This window comes from Patagioenas fasciata, chromosome 37 (genome assembly GCF_037038585.1).
Source record: "Patagioenas fasciata isolate bPatFas1 chromosome 37, bPatFas1.hap1, whole genome shotgun sequence".
In the NCBI taxonomy this organism is placed as follows: domain Eukaryota; kingdom Metazoa; phylum Chordata; class Aves; order Columbiformes; family Columbidae; genus Patagioenas; species Patagioenas fasciata.
The window spans coordinates 416,826-435,455 of NC_092556.1; the positions used below are offsets into that span (position 1 = coordinate 416,826).

General features: G+C 61.1%; 2 protein-coding genes across 5 annotated transcripts in view; one reads left to right on the top strand and one right to left on the bottom strand.

Annotated features, from left to right (window-relative positions):
* The window catches only part of LOC136114196 (myosin regulatory light chain 11), a 111,132-nt gene that overhangs the window by 24,521 nt on the left and 67,981 nt on the right, over positions 1–18,630 (bottom strand). The gene's annotated exons all lie outside the window — the stretch shown is intronic.
* On the top strand, positions 27–17,590 carry TAOK2 (TAO kinase 2). The gene is made up of 14 exons (XM_071801380.1): positions 27–270; positions 2,651–2,844; positions 2,927–2,998; positions 3,088–3,189; positions 4,165–4,210; positions 4,286–4,382; positions 6,182–6,295; positions 7,504–7,595; positions 9,831–9,924; positions 10,886–10,967; positions 12,890–13,042; positions 14,096–14,284; positions 15,096–16,800; positions 17,547–17,590. Exons 2-14 carry the CDS (start codon positions 2,734–2,736, stop codon positions 17,588–17,590), a joined length of 2,901 nt encoding a protein of 966 aa, XP_071657481.1. The 5' UTR covers positions 27–270; positions 2,651–2,733.

Below are 18,630 nucleotides of genomic sequence, written 5' to 3' on the forward strand. Positions count from 1 at the left end.
TCCCCCCTCCCACCACCTCCGCCGGGGTCCACTTCCGGTTGCCGCCGGCGCCATCTTGGAGCCGGGGCGGCGGGAAAAGCGGCGGCGCCGGGGGGTCCCGCGGGTTCCCCCCCCCCCCAGGGTGGTTTTTGGGGTGAAATCGGCGCTTTTGGGGGCTCCCCCGGAGCGGGGGGGCGGGCGGGGCCCCCCCCCGGGAGCTGCAGCCGCCGGGGGGGGGGGAAACTTATGGGGCCGGGTCGGGAGCCACAAGTGGAGACAGCGGAGAGAACGGTGAGGGGCGGAATGGGGGGGTCTGGGGCACTTGTGGGGCAGAGCTGGGGTCACTGAGGCACTTATGGGGCCGAATGGGGGGGTTTGGGGCACTTATGGGGAGTTTGGGGGCACTTATGGGGAGTTTGGGGGCACTTATGGGGCAGAACTTGGGGTACTTATGGGGCAGAACTGGGTCCTCTGGGGCACTTGTGGGGCTGAATGGGGAGCTTTGGGGCACTTATGGGGAGTTTGGGGCGCTTATGGGGCAGAACTTGGGCTCTCGTGGCACTTAGGGGGCAGAACTGGGTCCTCTGAGTCACTTATGGGGCAGAATGTGGGGGTTTGGGGCACTTATGGGGCAGAACGTGGGGTCTTGGGGCACTTAGGGGGCAGAACTGGGTCCTCTGAGTCACTTATGGGGCAGAATGTGGGGGTTTGGGGCACTTATGGGGCAGAACTTGGGGTCTTGGGGCACTTATGGGGCAGAACTGGGTCCTCTGAGTCACTTATGGGGCAGAATGTGGGGGTTTGGGGCACTTATGGGGCAGAACTGGGTCCTCTGGGTCACTTATGGGGCTGAATGGGGAGGTTTGGGTCAGTTATGGGGAGTTTGGGGGCACTTATGGGGCAGAACCCGAGTCACTTATGGGGCTGAACTGGGTCCTCTGGGGCACTTATGGGGCAGGATCTGGGTTTGCTGGTCACTTATGGGGCACAACCTGAGTCACTTATGGGGCAGGATTTGGTTCCCAGGTTCACTTATGGGGCAGGATTAGGACCCCTGAATCACTTATGGGGCAGGATTTGGATCCGTGGGTCACTTATGGGGCAGGATTTAGTCCCCAGGTTCACTTATGGGGCAGGATTAGGACCCCTGAATCAGTTATGGGGCAGGATTTGGATCCGTGGGTCACTTATGGGGCAGGATTTGATCCCATGGATCACTTATGGGGCAGAACCTGGGTCACTTATGGGGTAGGAATTGGTTCTCTGAGTCACTTATGGGTCAGAATTTGGTCTCCTGAGTCACTTATGGGGCAGAATTGGGACCCCTGGGTCACTTATGGGGCAGAACCTGAGTCACTTATGGGTCAGGATTTAGTGCCTTGGGTCACTTATGGGGCTGCCTTGGGGCCCCAGGTTCACTTATGGGTCAGGATTTGGACCCCTCAGTCACTTATGGGGCTGAGTTGGGACCCCTGGGTCACTTATGGGGCAGAACCTGGGTCACTTATGGGTCAGAATTCGGTCTCCTGAGTCACTTATGGGGCAGAATTGGGACCCCTGGGTCACTTATGGGGCAGAACCTGAGTCACTTATGGGTCAGAATTCGGTCTCCTGAGTCACTTATGGGGCAGAATTGGGACCCCTGGGTCACTTATGGGGCAGAACCTGGGTCACTTATGGGTCAGGATTTGGTTCCCAGGTTCACCTATGGGTCAGGATTTGAATCCGTGGGTCACTTATGGGTCAGGATTTGAATCCCTGGGTCACTTATGGGTCAGGATTAGGACCCCTGTGTCACTTATGGGGCAGAACCTGGGTCACATATGGGTCAGGATTAGGACCCCTGAATCACTTATGGGTCAGGATTTGGATCCGTGGGTCACTTATGGGTCAGGATTTGGATCCGTGGGTCACTTATGGGTCAGGATTTGGATCCGTGGCTCACTTATGGGTCAGGATTAGGACCCCCGTGTCACTTATGGGGCAGAACCTGGGTCACTTATGGGTCAGGATTTGGTTCCCAGGTTCACCTATGGGTCAGGATTTGAATCAGTGGGTCACTTATGGGTCAGGATTTGAATCCCTGGGTCACTTATGGGTCAGGATTAGGACCCCCGTGTCACTTATGGGGCAGAACCTGGGTCACCTATGGGTCAGGATTAGGACCCCTGAATCACTTATGGGTCAGGATTTGGATCCGTGGGTCACTTATGGGTCAGGATTTGGATCCGTGGGTCACTTGTGGGTCAGGATTTGAATCCGTGGGTCACTTATGGGTCAGGATTAGGACCCCCGTGTCACTTATGGGGCAGAACCTGGGTCACTTATGGGTCAGGATTTGGTTCCCAGGTTCACCTATGGGTCAGGATTTGAATCAGTGGGTCACTTATGGGTCAGGATTTGAATCCCTGGGTCACTTATGGGTCAGGATTAGGACCCCCGTGTCACTTATGGGGCAGAACCTGGGTCACCTATGGGTCAGGATTAGGACCCCTGAATCACTTATGGGTCAGAATTTGAATCCGTGGGTCACTTATGGGTCAGGATTTGGATCCGTGGGTCACTTATGGGTCAGGATTTGGATCCGTGGGTCACTTATGGGTCAGGATCAGGACCCCCGTGTCACTTATGGGGCAGCACCTGACCCCCGTGTCCCTCCTTCCCCCCCCAGGCCGCCTCCCGCCTGCCCCACGGCTCCCAGCTGGGACCTCTGCCGACGCGTGGGGCCGCCCCATAGATTCCGTGGGTCGCGCGATGCCGTCGCTCAGCCCCACGGATCCCGGGTTGTTCCGCCCCGAAGACCCCGAGACCCTGTTTGGGGACCTATGGGAGATCGGGCACGGCAGCTTCGGCGCCGTCTACTCCGTGAGTGCCGCCCCATAGCCGCCCCATAGCCGCCCCATAGCCGCCCCATAGCCGCCCCATAACGTCCTGCACCCCCCATCAGGCCCGGGACCTTCGCACTAACGAGCTCGTCGCGATTAAGAAAATGTCCTATGGGGGGAAACGATCCGATGAGGTAATGGGGGGGGGTTGGGGAAGGGACCCAGGCGTCCGGGAGGGGACCCAGGCGTCCGGGCCCCACGGATCCGTGGGTCTGCCCCCCAGAAATGGCGCGACATCGTGCGCGAGGCGTCGCTGCTGCAGCGCCTGCGCCACCCCAACATCGTGGCCTTCCGGGGCTGCTACCTGCGGGGCCACACGGCCTGGGTGAGCGACCCACAAGTGTGGGGCGGGACCCATAAGTGTGGGGTGGGACCCATAAGTGTGGGGCAGGGGGGAGTGGGGTTGGAAATGGGGGTTTGGGGAGGGTTTGGGGGCTCAGAAATGGGGGTTATGGGGGGATGTTGGGACCCATAAGTGTGGGGCAGGACCCACAAGTGTGGGGCAGGGGGGAGTGGGGTCGGAAATGGGGGTTTTAGGAGGGTTTGGGGAGGGTTTTGGGGCTCAAATGTGGGTTATAGGGGGATGTTGGGGCCCGTAAGTGTGGGGCAGGACCCATAAGTGTGGGGCAGGACCCATAAGTGTGGGGCGGGACCCATAAGTGTGGGGCAGGGGGGAGTGGGGTCGGAAATGGGGGTTTTAGGAGGGTTTGGGGAGGGTTTTGGGGCTCCAATGTGGGTAATGGGGGGATGTTGGGGCCCATAAGTGTGGGGCTGGACCCATAAGTGTGGGGCAGGGGGGAGTGGGGTTAGAAATGGGGGTTTTGTGAGGGTTTGGGGGCTCAGAAATGGGGTTTTGGGGGTGGGTTTGGGACCCATAGATGTGGGGCAGGGGGTGTTGGGCCCCATAAGTGTGGGGCAGGACCCATAGAGGTGGGGCAGGGGGTGTTGGGCCCCATAAGTGTGGGGCTGACCCATAGATGTGAGGCAGGGGGTGTTGGGCCCCATAAGTGTGGGGCTGACCCATAGATGTGGGGCAGGGGGTGTTGGGCCCCATAAGTGTGGGGCTGACCCATAGATGTGAGGCAGGGGGTGTTGGGCCCCATAAGTGTGGGGCTGACCCATAGATGTGGGGCAGGGGGTGTTGGGCCCCATAAGTGTAGGGGAAGGACTTGGGGCCCAGAAATGGGGCTTTGGGGGGCACTGGGACCCCCAAATGTGGGGCAGGGGGTGTTGGGCCCCCTAAGTGTGGGGCAGAGGGTTGTCGTGCCCCACATCTATGGGGCAGGCCCGCTCTCCCTAGCTGGCCATGGAGCGCTGCCTGGGCTCGGCCGCCGACCTGCTGGAGGGTGAGTGCCGTGGGGCGGCGCTGTGGGGCAGCCCCACAGATCCCGGAGCTCACCCCCCAACCTCTGCCCCACAAGTGCACAAGAAGCCGCTGCGGGAGGCGGAGATCGCGGCCATCAGCCAGGGGGCGCTGCGCGGCCTGGCCTACCTGCACCGCCTGGGGGTCGTCCACAGGTCAGCCCCATAGATCGACCCATAGATCGACCCATAGGTCCCGCCCCATAGGTCCTGACCCATAGCGGGACCCACAGCACCTGTTGTATTGGTTTCTCTGGGTCTTTTCTTGTGCTTGTTGGTCCCGCCCCATAGGTCCCGCCCCATAGATCCCGACCCATAGATCCCGCCCCATAGATCCCGCCCCATAGATCCCGCCCCATAGCGGGACCCACAGCCCCCGTTGTGTTGGTTTCTCTGGGTCTTTTCTTGCTTGTGCTGGTCGGACCCGCCCCATAGGTCCCACCCCATAGATCCCGCCCCATAGGTCCCACCCCGTAGATCCCGCCCCATAGATCCCGACCCATAGCGGGACCCACAGCCCCCGTTGTGTTGATTTCTCTGGGTCTTTTCTTGCTTGTGCTTGTTGGACCCGCCCCATAGGTCCCGCCCCATAGGTCCCGACCCATAGATCCCGACCCATAGATCCCGCCCCATAGATCCCGCCCCATAGCAGGACCCACAGCCCCCGTTGTGTTGATTTCTCCGGGTGTTTTCTTGCTTGTGCTGGTCGGTCCCACCCCATAGATCCTGACCCATAGATCCTGACCCATAGATCCCGCCCCATAGATCCCGCCCCATAGCAGGACCCACAGCCCCCGTTGTGTTGATTTCTCCGGGTGTTTTCTTGCTTGTGCTGGTCGGTCCCACCCCATAGATCCTGACCCATAGATCCCGACCCATAGATCCCGCCCCATAGATCCCGCCCCATAGCAGGACCCACAGCCCCCGTTGTGTTGATTTCTCCGGGTGTTTTCTTGCTTGTGCTGGTTGGTCCCACCCCATAGATCCTGACCCATAGATCCCAACCCATAGATCCTGACCCATAGCGGGACCCACAGCCCCCATTGTGTTGGTTTCTCTGGGTCTCCCCTTGCTTGTGTTTGTTGGTCCCGCCCCATAGGTCCCGCCCCATAGGTCCCGCCCCATAGATCCCACCCCATAGGTCCCGCCCCATAGGTCCCACCCCATAGATCCCACCCCATAGATCCTGCCCCATAGCAGGACCCACAACCCGTGTTGTACGGATTTCTCTGCTTCTTTTCTTGCCCCACTGATTCTGCCCCACATTCTCTACTGTGCCCCACAGCTCCTGCCCCACTGATCCCACCCCACTCATCTCTGGCCCCACAGCTCCTGCCCCGCTGATCCTGCCCCACAGCTTCCGCCCCACTGATCCCACCCCACTCCTCTCCCTCTTCTCTGCCCCACAGCTCCTGCCCCACTGCTCCTGCCCCACTGATCCCACCCCACTTCTCTCCCTCTTCTCTGCCCCACTGATCCCGCCCCACTGATCCTGCCCCACTTATTTCCCTATTCTCTGCCCCACAGATCCCGCCCCACTGATCCCGCCCCACTGATCCCGCCCCACTGATCCTGCCCCACTCATCTCCATAATCTCTGCCCCACAGCTCTTTTGCTTCTTCTCTGCCCCACTGACCCCGCCCCACTGACCCCGCCCCACTGACCCCGCCCCACAGCTCCTGCCCCACTGACCCCGCCCCACTGACCCCGCCCCACTGACCCCGCCCCACGGCTGCTGCCCCACTGACCCCACCCCACAGCTCCCGCCCCACAGCTCCTGCCCCACTGACCCAGCCCCACTGACCCAGCCCCACAGCTCCCGCCCCACTGACCCCGCCCCACAGCTCCCGCCCCACAGCTCCCGCCCCACAGCTCCTGCCCCACTGACCCCGCCCCACTGACCCCGCCCCACTGACCCCGCCCCACTGACCCCGCCCCACGGCTGCTGCCCCCAGGGACGTGAAGGCCGGGAACATCCTGCTCAGCCCCACAGCCCAGGTCAAACTCGGCGACTTCGGCTCCGCCGCCACGGCCGCCCCGGCCGGGGCCTTCGTGGGGACCCCCTACTGGTGAGAGACCCACACGTGTGGGGCTGGGACCCCCAAGTGTGGGGCTGGGACCCCCAAGTGTGGGGCTGGGACCATAGAGCGGCTGGGAGTGGGGGTTGCGACCCCCAAGTGTGGGGCTGGGACCCCCAAGTGTGGGGCTGGGACCATAGAGTGGCTGGGAGTGGGGGTTGTGACCCCCAAGTGTGGGGCTGGGACCCCCAAGTGTGGGGCTGGGACCATAGAGTGGCTGGGAGTGGGGGTTGTGACCCCCAAGTGTGGGGCTGGGACCCCCAAGTGTGGGGCTGGGACCATAGAGTGGCTGGGAGTGGGGGTTGTGACCCCCAAGTGTGGGGCTGGGACCCCCAAGCGTGGGGCTGGGACCATAGAGCGGCTGGGAGTGGGGGTTGTGACCCCCAAGTGTGGGGCTGGGACCCCCAAGTGTGGGGCTGGGACCATAGAGCGGCTGGGAGTGGGGGTTGTGACCCCCAAGTGTGGGGCTGGCCCCACACCCCAGCCCCGCTCCCTGCCCTGCCCCCGCCCCGCCCACAGTGCTGCCCCACACCCCTGCCCCACACCCCGCCCCCTGCCCCGCCCCCAGTGCTGCCCCGCCCCCCTGCCCCCCTGCCCCACCCCCAGTGCTGCCCCGCCCCCCTGCCCCCCTGCCCCGCCCCCAGTGCTGCCCCGCCCTCCCCACCCCGCCCCACACCCTCACCCCACACCCCTCCTCACACCCCCACCCCACACCCCCGCCCCACAGCCCCCACCCCTGCCCCCCACCCTGCCCCACAACCCCACCCCACACCCCCCCCACCCTGCCCCGCCCCCCAGCCCCGCCCCACGTCCCTGCCCCACACCCCTGCCCCACATCCCCCCCCCACCCCTGCCCCACACCCCCCCCACCCCCGCCCCTGATCCCCGCCCCTGCCCCACACCCCCACCTCCCATCTTGCCCCACACCCCCGCCCCACACCCCTCCCCACACCCCCGCCCCATCACCGCTGCCCCACACCCCCGCCCCACATCCCTCCCCACACCCCTGCCCCACACCCCTGCCCCACACCCCTGCCCCACACCCCGCCCCCAGTGCTGCCCCGCCCCCCCTGCCCCCGCCCCGCCCCCAGCGCTGCCCCGCCCCCTGCCCCACACCCCGCCCCATCACCGCTGCCCCACAGCCCCGTCCCACACCCCGCCCCCTGCCCCCCGCCCCGCCCCACGCGCGCTGTCCCCAGGATGGCCCCCGAGGCGATCGTGGCTCCGGACGGGCGGGCGAGCGACGGCAGAGCCGACGTCTGGGCCCTGGGCATCACCTGCATCGAGCTGGGTGAGACGTGACCCCTGACCCTGACCCTGACCTCTGACCCCTGACCCCTGACCCTGACCCCTGACCCTGACCCCTGACCCACGGCTGACCCGTGACCCTGACCCACGGCTGACCCATAGCTGACCCACGGCTGACCCACAGCTGACCCACGGCCCTGCCCCATGGTTGACCCATAACCTTGACCCATAGCTGACCCATAGCCCTGACCCACAGCTGACCCATAGCCCTGACCCACAGCTGACCCACGGCTGACTCATAACCCTGACCCACAGCTGACCCACGGCTGACCCACAGCCTGACCCATAGCCCTGACCCATAGCCTGACCCACATCCTGCCCCATGGCCTGACCCATAGCCTGACCCACAGCTAACCTATGGCTGACCCATAGCCCTGCCCCATAGCTGACCCACGGCTGACCCATAGCCCTGACCCATAGCTGACCCACAGCCTGACCCACAGCCTGACCCACAGCCAGAGCCTGACTCACAGCCACCCCATAGCTGATCCACATCCTGACCCACATCCTGACCCACATCCTGACCCACATCCTGACCCACAGCCCTGAGCCACAGCCCTGACCCACATCCTGCCCCATAGCCTGACCCACAACCTGACCCACAGCCAGAGCCTGACCCACATCCACCCCACATCCACCCACATCCCTGACCCACATTCAACCCACACCCACATCCACCCCACAGCTGCCCCACATCTCCCCTCACACCCCACCCCCCACCCCACCCCACCCATTGTTGGGGTCTCGTTCCTGTTCCAATTGGGGGGCGGCGGGCGGGGGCGGTTCTGGGGCTGCTGTGGGGCTGCCCCCCCGCTCTGCCCCACACATCCCCCCCCGCTCTGCCCCACACATCCCCCCCGCTCTGCCCCACACATCCCCCCCCGCTCTGCCCCACACATCCCCCCCCGCTCTGCCCCACACATCCCCCCCGCTCTGCCCCACACATCCCCCCCCGCTCTGCCCCACACATCCCCCCCCGCTCTGCCCCACACATCCCCCCCCGCTCTGCCCCACACATCCCCCCCGCTCTGCCCCACATATCCCCCCCGCTCTGCCCCACACATCCCCCCCGCTCTGCCCCACACATCCCCCCCGCTCTGCCCCACACATCCCCCCCGCTCTGCCCCACACATCCCCCCCGCTCTGCCCCACACATCCCCCCCGCTCTGCCCCACACATCCCCCCCCGCTCTGCCCCACACATCCCCCCCGGCTCTGCCCCACACATCCCCCCCGGCTCTGCCCCACACATCCCCCCTGCTCTGCCCCACACATCCCCCCCGCTCTGCCCCACACATTCCCCCCCGCTCTGCCCCACCCCCCGCTCAGCCCCACCCCCCGCTCAGCCCCACCCCCCGCTCAGCCCCACCCCCCGCTCAGCCCCGCCCCCCCGCTCAGCCCCGCCCCCCCGCTCAGCCCCGCCCCCCCGCTCAGCCCCGCCCCCCCGCTCAGCCCCGCCCCCCCGCTCAGCCCCGCCCCCCCGCTCAGCCCCGCCCCCCCGCTCAGCCCCGCCCCCCGCTCAGCCCCGCCCCCCGCTCAGCCCCGCCCCCCGCTCAGCCCCGCCCCCCGCTCAGCCCCGCCCCCCGCTCAGCCCCACCCCCCCGCTCAGCCCCACCCCCCGCTCAGCCCCACCCCCCGCTCAGCCCCACCCCCCCGCTCAGCCCCACCCCCCGCTCAGCCCCACCCCCCGCTCAGCCCCACCCCCCCGCTCAGCCCCACCCCCCGCTCAGCCCCACCCCCCGCTCAGCCCCACCCCCCCGCTCAGCCCCACCCCCCGCTCAGCCCCACCCCCCGCTCAGCCCCACCCCCCCGCTCAGCCCCACCCCCCCGCTCAGCCCCACCCCCCCGCTCAGCCCCACCCCCCGCTCAGCCCCACCCCCCCGCTCAGCCCCACCCCCCCGCTCAGCCCCACCCCCCGCTCAGCCCCACCCCCCGCTCAGCCCCACCCCCCGCTCAGCCCCACCCCCCCGCTCAGCCCCACCCCCCCGCTCAGCCCCACCCCCCCGCTCAGCCCCGCCCCCCGCTCAGCCCCGCCCCCCGCTCAGCCCCGCCCCCCGCTCAGCCCCGCCCCCCGCTCAGCCCCGCCCCCCGCTCAGCCCCGCCCCCCGCTCAGCCCCGCCCCCCGCTCAGCCCCGCCCCCCGCTCAGCCCCGCCCCCCGCTCAGCCCCGCCCCCCGCTCAGCCCCGCCCCCCGCTCAGCCCCGCCCCCCTGCCCCCCAGCGGAGCGGAAGCCCCCCCTGTTCCACATGAACGCCATGAGCGCCCTGTACCACATCGCACAGAGCGCCCCCCCCCGCCTGCACGGGACCCAATGGTGAGCGTAGGACGCCTGGGTCCCTTGGGGCACTCCTGGGTCCCTCCCGAACTCCTGGGTCCCTCCCGAACTCCTGGGTCCCCCCCGAACTCCTGGGTCCCCCCCCGAACTCCTGGGTCCCCCCCCGAACTCCTGGGTCCCTCCCGAACTCCTGGGTCCCTCCTGAACTCCTGGGTCCCTCCTGAACTCCTGGGTCCCCCCCGAACTCCTGGGTCCCCCCCCGAACTCCTGGGTCCCTCCTGAACTCCTGGGTCCCCCCCCAAACTCCTGGGTCCCTTGGGGCACTCCCGGGTCCCTGGGGCACTCCCGGGTCCCTTGGGGCACTCCTGGGTCCCTTGGGGCACTCCCAGGTCCCTGGGGCACTCCTGGGTCCCTGGGCCACTCCTGGGTCCCTTTCCCCCCTCCCCTGGGTCCCTTGGGGCACTCCCGGGTCCCTGGGGCTCTCCTGGGTCCCTGGGGCACTCCTGGGTCCCTTTCCCCCCTCCCCTGGGTCCCTTGGGGCACTCCCGGGTCCCTGGGGCACTCCCGGGTCCGTGGGGCACTCCTGGGTCCCTTTCCCCCCTCCCCTGGGTCCCTTGGGGCACTCCCGGGTCCCTGGGGCACTCCTGGGTCCCTGGGCCACTCCTGGGTCCCTTTCCCCCCTCCCCTGGTTCCCTTGGGGCACTCCCGGGTCCCTGGGGCACTCCCAGTTCCCTTGGGGCACTCCTGGGTCCCTTGGGGCACTCCTGGGTCCCCGGGGCACTCCTGGGTCCCTGGGGCACTCCTGGGTCCCTGGGGCACTCCCGGGTCCCTTGGGGCACTCCTGGGTCCCTGGGGCACTCCCAGTTCCCTTGGGGCACTCCTGGGTCCCTGGGGCACTCCCAGGTCCCTTGGGGCACTCCTGGGTCCCTTGGGGCACTCCCGGGTCCCTGGGGCACTCCTGGGTCCCCGGGGCACTCCCGGGTCCCTGACGGGGTCCCAGGTCCCCGTGTTTCGGGGGGTTCGTGGCTTCGTGTCTGCAGAAGCGGCCGCAGGAGCGCCCCACGGCCCAGGAGCTGCTGCAGGTGCCTCGTTAGCGCCAATTAGCGCTCATTAACGCTCATTAACGCTCGTCGCCCCTCATCGCCCCTCATTGTCCCCTCGTTACCCCGGTACCCCCTCAATTGCCCCATCGAGCCCCGTTATCCCGTTAATTACCCCACTGATCCCCATTATACTGTTAATTATCCCCATTGATTCCCGTTATCCCCATTATCCCATTAATTACCCCATTTATCCCCATTATCCCATTAATTACCCCATTGATCACTATTATCCTATTTATTATCCCCATTGATTCCCAGTGTCCTTATTATCCCATTAATTACCCCATTGATCCCCATTATCCTGTTAATTATCCCCATTGATTCCCATTGTCCTTATTAACCCATTAATTACCCCATTGATCCCCATTATCCTGTTAATTATCCCCATTGATTCCCATTGTCCTTATTAACCCATTAATTACCCCATTGATCCCCGTTATCCTGTTAATTATCCCCATTGATTCTGGTTATCCCCATTATCCCGTTAATTACCCCATTGATCCCCATTGTCCTGTTAATTATCCCCATTGATTCCCGTTATCCCCATTATCCCATTAACTACCCCATTGATCCTCATTATCCTGCTAATTATCCCCATTGATTCCCATTGTCCCCATTATCCCATTAATTACCCCATTGATCCCCATTATCCTGTTAATTATCCCCATTGATTCCCATTGTCCCCATTATGCCATTAATTACCCCATTGATCCCCATTATCCTGTTAATTATCCCCATTGATTCCCGTTATCCCCATTATCCCATTAATTACCCCATTGATCCCCATTATCCTGTTAATTATCCCCATTGATTCCCGTTATCCCCATTATCCCATTAATTACCCCATTGATCCCCATTATCCTGTTAATTATCCCCATTGATTCCCGTTATCCCCATTATCCCATTAATTACCCCATTGATCCCCATTATCCCATTAATTATCCCCATTGATTCCCGTTATCCCCATTATCCCATTAATTACCCCATTTATCCCCATTATCCCATTAATTACCCCACTGATCCCCATTATCCTGTTAATTATCCCCATTGATTCCCATTGTCCTTATTAACCCATTAATTACCTCATTGATCCCCGTTATCCTGTTAATTATCCCCATTGATTCCGGTTATCCCCATTATCCCGTTAATTACCCCATTGATCGCCATTATACTGTTAATTATCCCCATTGATTCCCATTGTCCCTATTATCCCATTAATTGCCCCATTGATCCCCATTATCCCATTAATTACCCCATTCATTCCCATTGTCCCCATTATCCCATTAATTACCCCATTGATTCCCATTACCCCATTAATTACCCCCATTGATCCCTATTATTCCATTAATTAGCCCCATTGATCCCCATTATCTCCATTATCCCGTTAATTATTGATCCCCATTGATCTCAATTACCCCGTTAATTACCCCATTGATCTCCATTATCCCATTAATTACCCCATTGATCCCCATTATCCCATTAATTACCCCATTGATCCCTGCTATCCCAGTAATTACCCCCATTGATCCCCATTGACCCCATTATCCCATTAATTACCCCTATTGACCCCCATTGATCCCATTAATTACCCCCGTTGATCCCATTAATTATCCGTGTTATCCCATTAGTTACCCCATTCATACCCATTATCCCATTAATTACCCCATTGATCCCCGTTACCCCGTTAATTACCCCATTAATTACCCCATTACCCCGTTAATTACCCCATTAATTACCCCATTACCCCGTTAATTACCCCATTAATTACCCCATTGCCCCGTTAATTACCCCGTTGACCCCGTTACCCATCGATCCCATTCATTCCTTCATCCCCCCCATTCCCCCCTTCTCCCCTCACCCCATTGGCTCACTCTGCCCTTTGGCCCCGCCCCTTTCTCCAGCACCACTTCCTGCAGAGGCCCCGCCCCCCGCGCGTGCTCCTGGATCTGATTGGCCGAGCCCAGGCGGCCGCGCGGGCCCTGGACCAGCTGCACCTGCGGCCAATCAGGAAGCTGCTGCTCCCGGAAGGCCCCGCCCCCGGCCCCGCCCACCAGGTTCGTGGGGGGCGATTTTGGGGACGTTTTGGGGGAATTTGGGGACATTTTGGTCACCTTTCCGGACCCATTGTCCCTGTGGGGTGGCCCCATTGGCCCCATTGACCCCATGGGGCATCCCCAAGGTCCCGTTGACCCCATTGGGGTCCCCATTGACCCCCATGTCCCCATTGTCCCCATTGGGGTCCCCATTGACCCCTTGGGCTCCGTTGACCCCCCAGGTGTCCTCATTGACCTCATTGTCCCCATTGGGGTCCCCATTGTCCCCTTGGGCTCCATTGACCCCCCATGTCCCCGTTGTCCCCAGTGTCACCTCCTGAGCTCCCATTGTCCCCATTGACCCCACAAGGTCCTATTGACCCCCATGTCCCCATTGTCCCGTTGGGTTCCATTGACCCCATGGGACATCCCCAAGGTCCCATTACCCCTATTGGGGTCCCCCATTGTCCCCCATTGTCCCCATATCCCCATTGGGGTTCCCATTGTCCCCTTGGGCCCCATTGACCCCATGGGACGTCCCCAAGGTCCCATTGTCCCCATTGACCCCATTGTCCCCATGGGACGTCCCCATTGACCCCACAAGGTCGCATTGACCCCCATGTCACCATTGGGGTCCCCATTGTCCCCTTGGGCCCCATTGACCCCATGGGACGTCCCATTGTCCCCATTGACCCCACTGACCCCATGGGACGTCCCATTGTCCCCATTGACCCCATTGACCCCATGGGACGTCCCATTGTCCCCATTGACCCCATTGACCCCATGGGACGTCCCATTGTCCCCATTGACCCCATGGGACGTTCCATTGTCCCCTTGGGCCCCATTGACCCCATGGGACGTCCCCAAGGTCCCATTGTCCCCATTGTCCCCATGGGATGTCCCATTGTCCCCATTGACCCCACAAGGTCCCATTGACCCCATTTGTCCCCATTGGGGTCCCCATTGTCCCCTTGGGCCCCATTGACCCCATGGGACGTCCCCAAGGTCCCATTGACCCCATGGGACGTCCCCGATGTCCCCATTGACCCCATGGGATGTCCCCAATGTCCCCAGGGGGCGGAGCCCGCCGGCAGCCCCGAGCGCAGCCATTGGCCGCCCAGCGCGTCCGTCAGCGAATCGAGCGGCAGCAGCGGTGCCAGTGCGGCCAATGACGACGGTGACGGTGACGACGGTGACGGTGACGACGGTGACGGTGACGACGGGGATGAGGAAGGGCCCCCATTGGCCGCCCCGCACCCGCCCGTGAGTCCAGGAGGGTCCCAAAAACCCCCAAAATGGGTTAAAACGCCCCAAAAAGGCCCCAAAATGTGGTTGAGACCCCAAAGAAACCTCTGGGAGGGATTAAAGGGTCGGGGGCTCTTTAAGAAACTGGTGGGTGGGGCTTAGGGGGTGGGGTTTGGGCTTGCGGCCAATCAGCTGCTGAGGAGGCCATGGGGGGCTGTTTAAGGACAAGGGGGCGGGGCTTGAGGGGGGGGCGGGGCTTGGGGGGGGTGGAGTTTGGGGGGTTTGTAGAACCTGATTGGTCAGAGGGTTCTGGGCGTCTGATTGGTCAGAAGGCCCTGGGAGGTCCATATAAGGTGGTGGGCGGGGTCTGAGAGGGGATTGGACAAGAGCTTAAAGGGGGCGGAGCTAAAGGGGTTGTAGTTGTTCCCTATGGAGGGGGGGGAGCGTTTGGGGCCCCCAAAAACCCCTAAATGAGCCCAAAATTGACCCCGAAACCCACGGGGGGGGCTGGAAATGGCCCAAAATACCCAAAAAGTGCTGAAAACGCCCCAAACCCACCCAAAATAGCCCAAAAAACACCCCAAGAACACCCCCAAAAATCCCTCAGATCAGCCTGAAAAGGGCTCGAAAATCACACAAACTGACCCAAAATGGACCCAAAATGGACCCAAAACAGCGCAAATTCAACCCAAAAATGCGAGGGGGTTCAAGGGGGGGTTTGTGCCCCTATTTCCAGATTTCGGGTGCAATTTTGGGGTGATCTGTGTGGTTATTGGAGCGTTTTGGGGTCTCGGAGCCCCAAAAGCGTGGGATTTTGCCCCAATTTCAGGCGGAGGACCAGGAGCCTCCTCCGGTCGGCGCTAACGAGGCTGCGGAGCAATTAGCGGCGCGGTTAACGAAGCCGCGCGAGCGGGGCGGCCCCGGAGGCGACCCGGGGACCCCAAATGCCCGGCGTTTCGCCCCAAATTCCAGCGTTTCCCGCCCAAATTCCCTCCGGCTTCACCCCCATTGCCCCCCCAGTTCCCCCCATTCCACCCCCAATTCCCCCTATTCCACCCCCAATTTCTCCCCCATTTCCCCCCCAGATTTCCCCCCCAGTTCCCCCATTGGTCCCCCCAGTTCCACCCCCACTTTCTCCCCCATTGATCCCCCCACTGATCCCCCCATTGATCCCCCCACTGATCCCCCCATTGATTCCCCCATTGATCCCCCCAGTTCCCCCATTAAGCCCCCCAGTTTGACCCCCAAAAATCCCCCCAGTTCCCCCATTGATCCCCCCAATTCCACCCCCACTTTCCCCCCCATGAACCCCATTGATCCCCCCATTGGCCCCATTGACCCCATTGGCCCCATTGACCCCATTGGCCCCATTGACCCCATTGATCCCATTGACCCCATTGGCCCCATTGATCCCATTGGCCCCATTGGCCCCATTGACCCCATTGACCCCATTGGTCCAATTGGCCCCATTCATCCCATCGGCCCCATTCATCCCATTGGCTCCATTGGCCTCATTGATCCCATTGGCCCCATTGACCCCATTGGCCCCATTGACCCCATTGACCCCATCGACCCCATCGACCCCATCGACCCCCTCGACCCCATTGCCCCCCTCGACCCCCTTGCCCCCATCCCCCCCCCTCCCCTCCCCGCCCTCCCCAAGCCCCGCCCCCCGCCCCTCCCCCCCGCTCTCCCATTGGCCACCGCCCTCGCCGCCCTTTACCTCCGCCCCTCCCTCCCCCTCCTCCTCCTCCTCCTCCTCCTCTGGCTCCTCCCCCGCGCCGGGCGCGGCCCCGTGGGGGGCGGAGCCATGGGCGTGGCCTTGGCGCTGACCCTCCCGGAGCCCTCCTGGCGCCTGGGGCTGGCGGCCCTGGGCGCGGGGGCGGGGCTTTGGCCGCTGCTGGGGGCGCTGCCCCCCGGCCCCCGCGCCTGCGCCCCCGCGCTGCTGCTGGCGGCGCAGCTGCTGCGCTGGCCCTGCCTCTTCCTGGCCGCCTACCTGCTGGGGGCGGGGGGCCGGGGGGCGCTGGGGGGCGGCGGGGGGCGCCTGCAGCGCTGGCTCTTCCGGGGGGTGCTCGGCCTGCCCCCCCCCGTTTTCCGCCTCCTTTCCCGCCTGGGCTTGGTGGCCGAAGGGCGTTTCGCCCAAATCTTCCCCAAAACGCGGCCCCGTTGGGGCTTCCGCTCCCGCCTGCCCGTCCCCCGGCGCCGGCCCGCCCCGCCCCCCCCGCCCCTCCCCCTGCGCCTCTGGCGCCGCCTCCGCAGGGCTTGGGGGGAGGGGTGGGCGTGGGGGAGGGGGAGGGGGTGGGGGAGGGGGAGGGGAAGGGGGGGGGGAGCCCCCCAGCCGCATCCCACGCCCCGCCCCCCGCCCCCCCGCGGGGCCCCCAGGGAGGGGGGGAGGGGCCAGAAGCCCAGCGGGGGGGGCGGGGAGGGGAGCGGGGGCTCCGCCCCCGAGGAAACCGTGGAGGTGATGGAGGCCCCGCCCCCGCGGGGAGGAGGAGCCAATGGGGGGGGGGGGAGGGGAGGGGAGGGGAGGGGGGGTGGGGCGAGAAGGGCGGGAAAGGGGGGGGGATTTGGAAATTGGGAAATTGGGAAAATGGGAAAATGTTGAAAATTTCCCAGGATTTTGGAAATTTGGAGAATGGAAAAATTGTGGAGATTTCCCAAGATTTTGGAGATTTGGAAATTTTGAGTTTTCCCAAGATTTTGGAAATTTGGAAATTTGGAAAGTTTGAATTTTCCCAAGATTTTGGAAATTTGGAATTTTCCCAAGATTCTGAAAATTTGGAAATTTGTAAAGTTTGAATTTTCCCAAGATTTTGAAAATCTGGAAATTTTGAATTTTGCCAAAATTTTGGAAATTTGGAAAGTTTGAATTTTCCAAGGTGTTGAAAATGTGAACATTTTGGAAATTTGGGAGCTTTCCAAGGTTTTGAGAATTTGAAACTTTTGAATTTGTCCAAAAGTTCAGGAATTTTGAAAATTTTCACAGGTCAAGATTTGGAAGAATTTGAAAAATTTTAAAATTGAAAACTTTTGAACATTTTTAGAATTGAAAATCTTGTAAATTTTGAGGTTTTTTAGAATTGGAAATGGTGGAAATTTGGAGAATTGAAAATTTGGAAGATGTCGGAAATTTTTAGAATTGGAAATTTTGCAGATTTGAAGAATTTTAGAATTGGAAAGTTTGAAAAAGTTTTAGAATTGAAAATTTGGAAGATTTTTAGGATCAAAAATCTTGAAAATTTTTAGACTTTGAAATTTTGAGAATTTTGAAAACTTTTAGAGCTGAAAATGTTGGAAATTTTTAAAATGAAGAATTTTGAATAACGAAAATTTTTAGAATTGAAAAATCGAAGCATTTTTAGAATTTTTAAAATTTAAAAATCAAACTCTTGGCAAATTTTTAAATTTTGGAAAATTTTTAAAATTCAAAAATAACCTTGAAAATGTGAGAAATTTCAACATTTTTTAAATTTCAAATGGAAATTTTGGAAAATTTTGACCGGCTTGAGATTTTTAAAATTTAAAAATTGCGATTTTTAAAAGTTTTGTATTTTGGGGAAATTTTTAACATTTGAAATTTTGAAATTTTCAAACTTGAACAAATGGAAATGTAAAGAATTTAAAAATGCATCAAATTGGCCAAAGCCGAATTTGGGGCAGAAATGGGGAATTGGAGGGGAAAGGGGGAATTTTGGGGCTCAAAAGCCTCATTTTGGGGCCCAAAATCCATCGTTTGGGGGCAAAAAAACCTCAAATTTGGGGCCAAATAGAAGAATTGGGCCCTGAAAACTCCAATTTTGGGGCTAAAAGCTCTGATTTTGGGGTGAAAAACCCTGATTTTGGGACCCGAACCCCGCACATTTTGGGACCCAAACCCCCCAGTTATTTTGGGGCCAAAAATCCCTGATTTGGGGGCAAAAAAAATCCCCAAATTTGGGGCTAAAAATCCCGAAATTTTGGGGCGGAAAACTCTAATTTTGGGAGCCGAAAATTCCCAATTTTGGGACCTGGAAACCCCCGATTTTGGGGCCGGAAACCCCAATTTTGGGGGCACAAAAACTCTAATTTTAGGGGTGAAACCCCCAGGTTTTGGGGCGGAAACGCTCGATTTTGGGTCAGAAATCCCTAATTTGGGGTCAGAAATGGTTCATTTGGGGACTCGAAGCCCAAATTTGGGGCCAGAAATCGACGAATTTGGGGCCAGGAATCGACAATTTTGGGACCCAAACCCCCCCAATTTGGGGCCAAAAAGCCCGAATTTGGGGTCCGGGACCCCCCGAATTTTGGGGCGATTTCTCCCTTTTCCATCATTTTGTGTCATTTTTGGTTCATTTTCCCCGGTTTATTTTATTTTGTGTCCAATA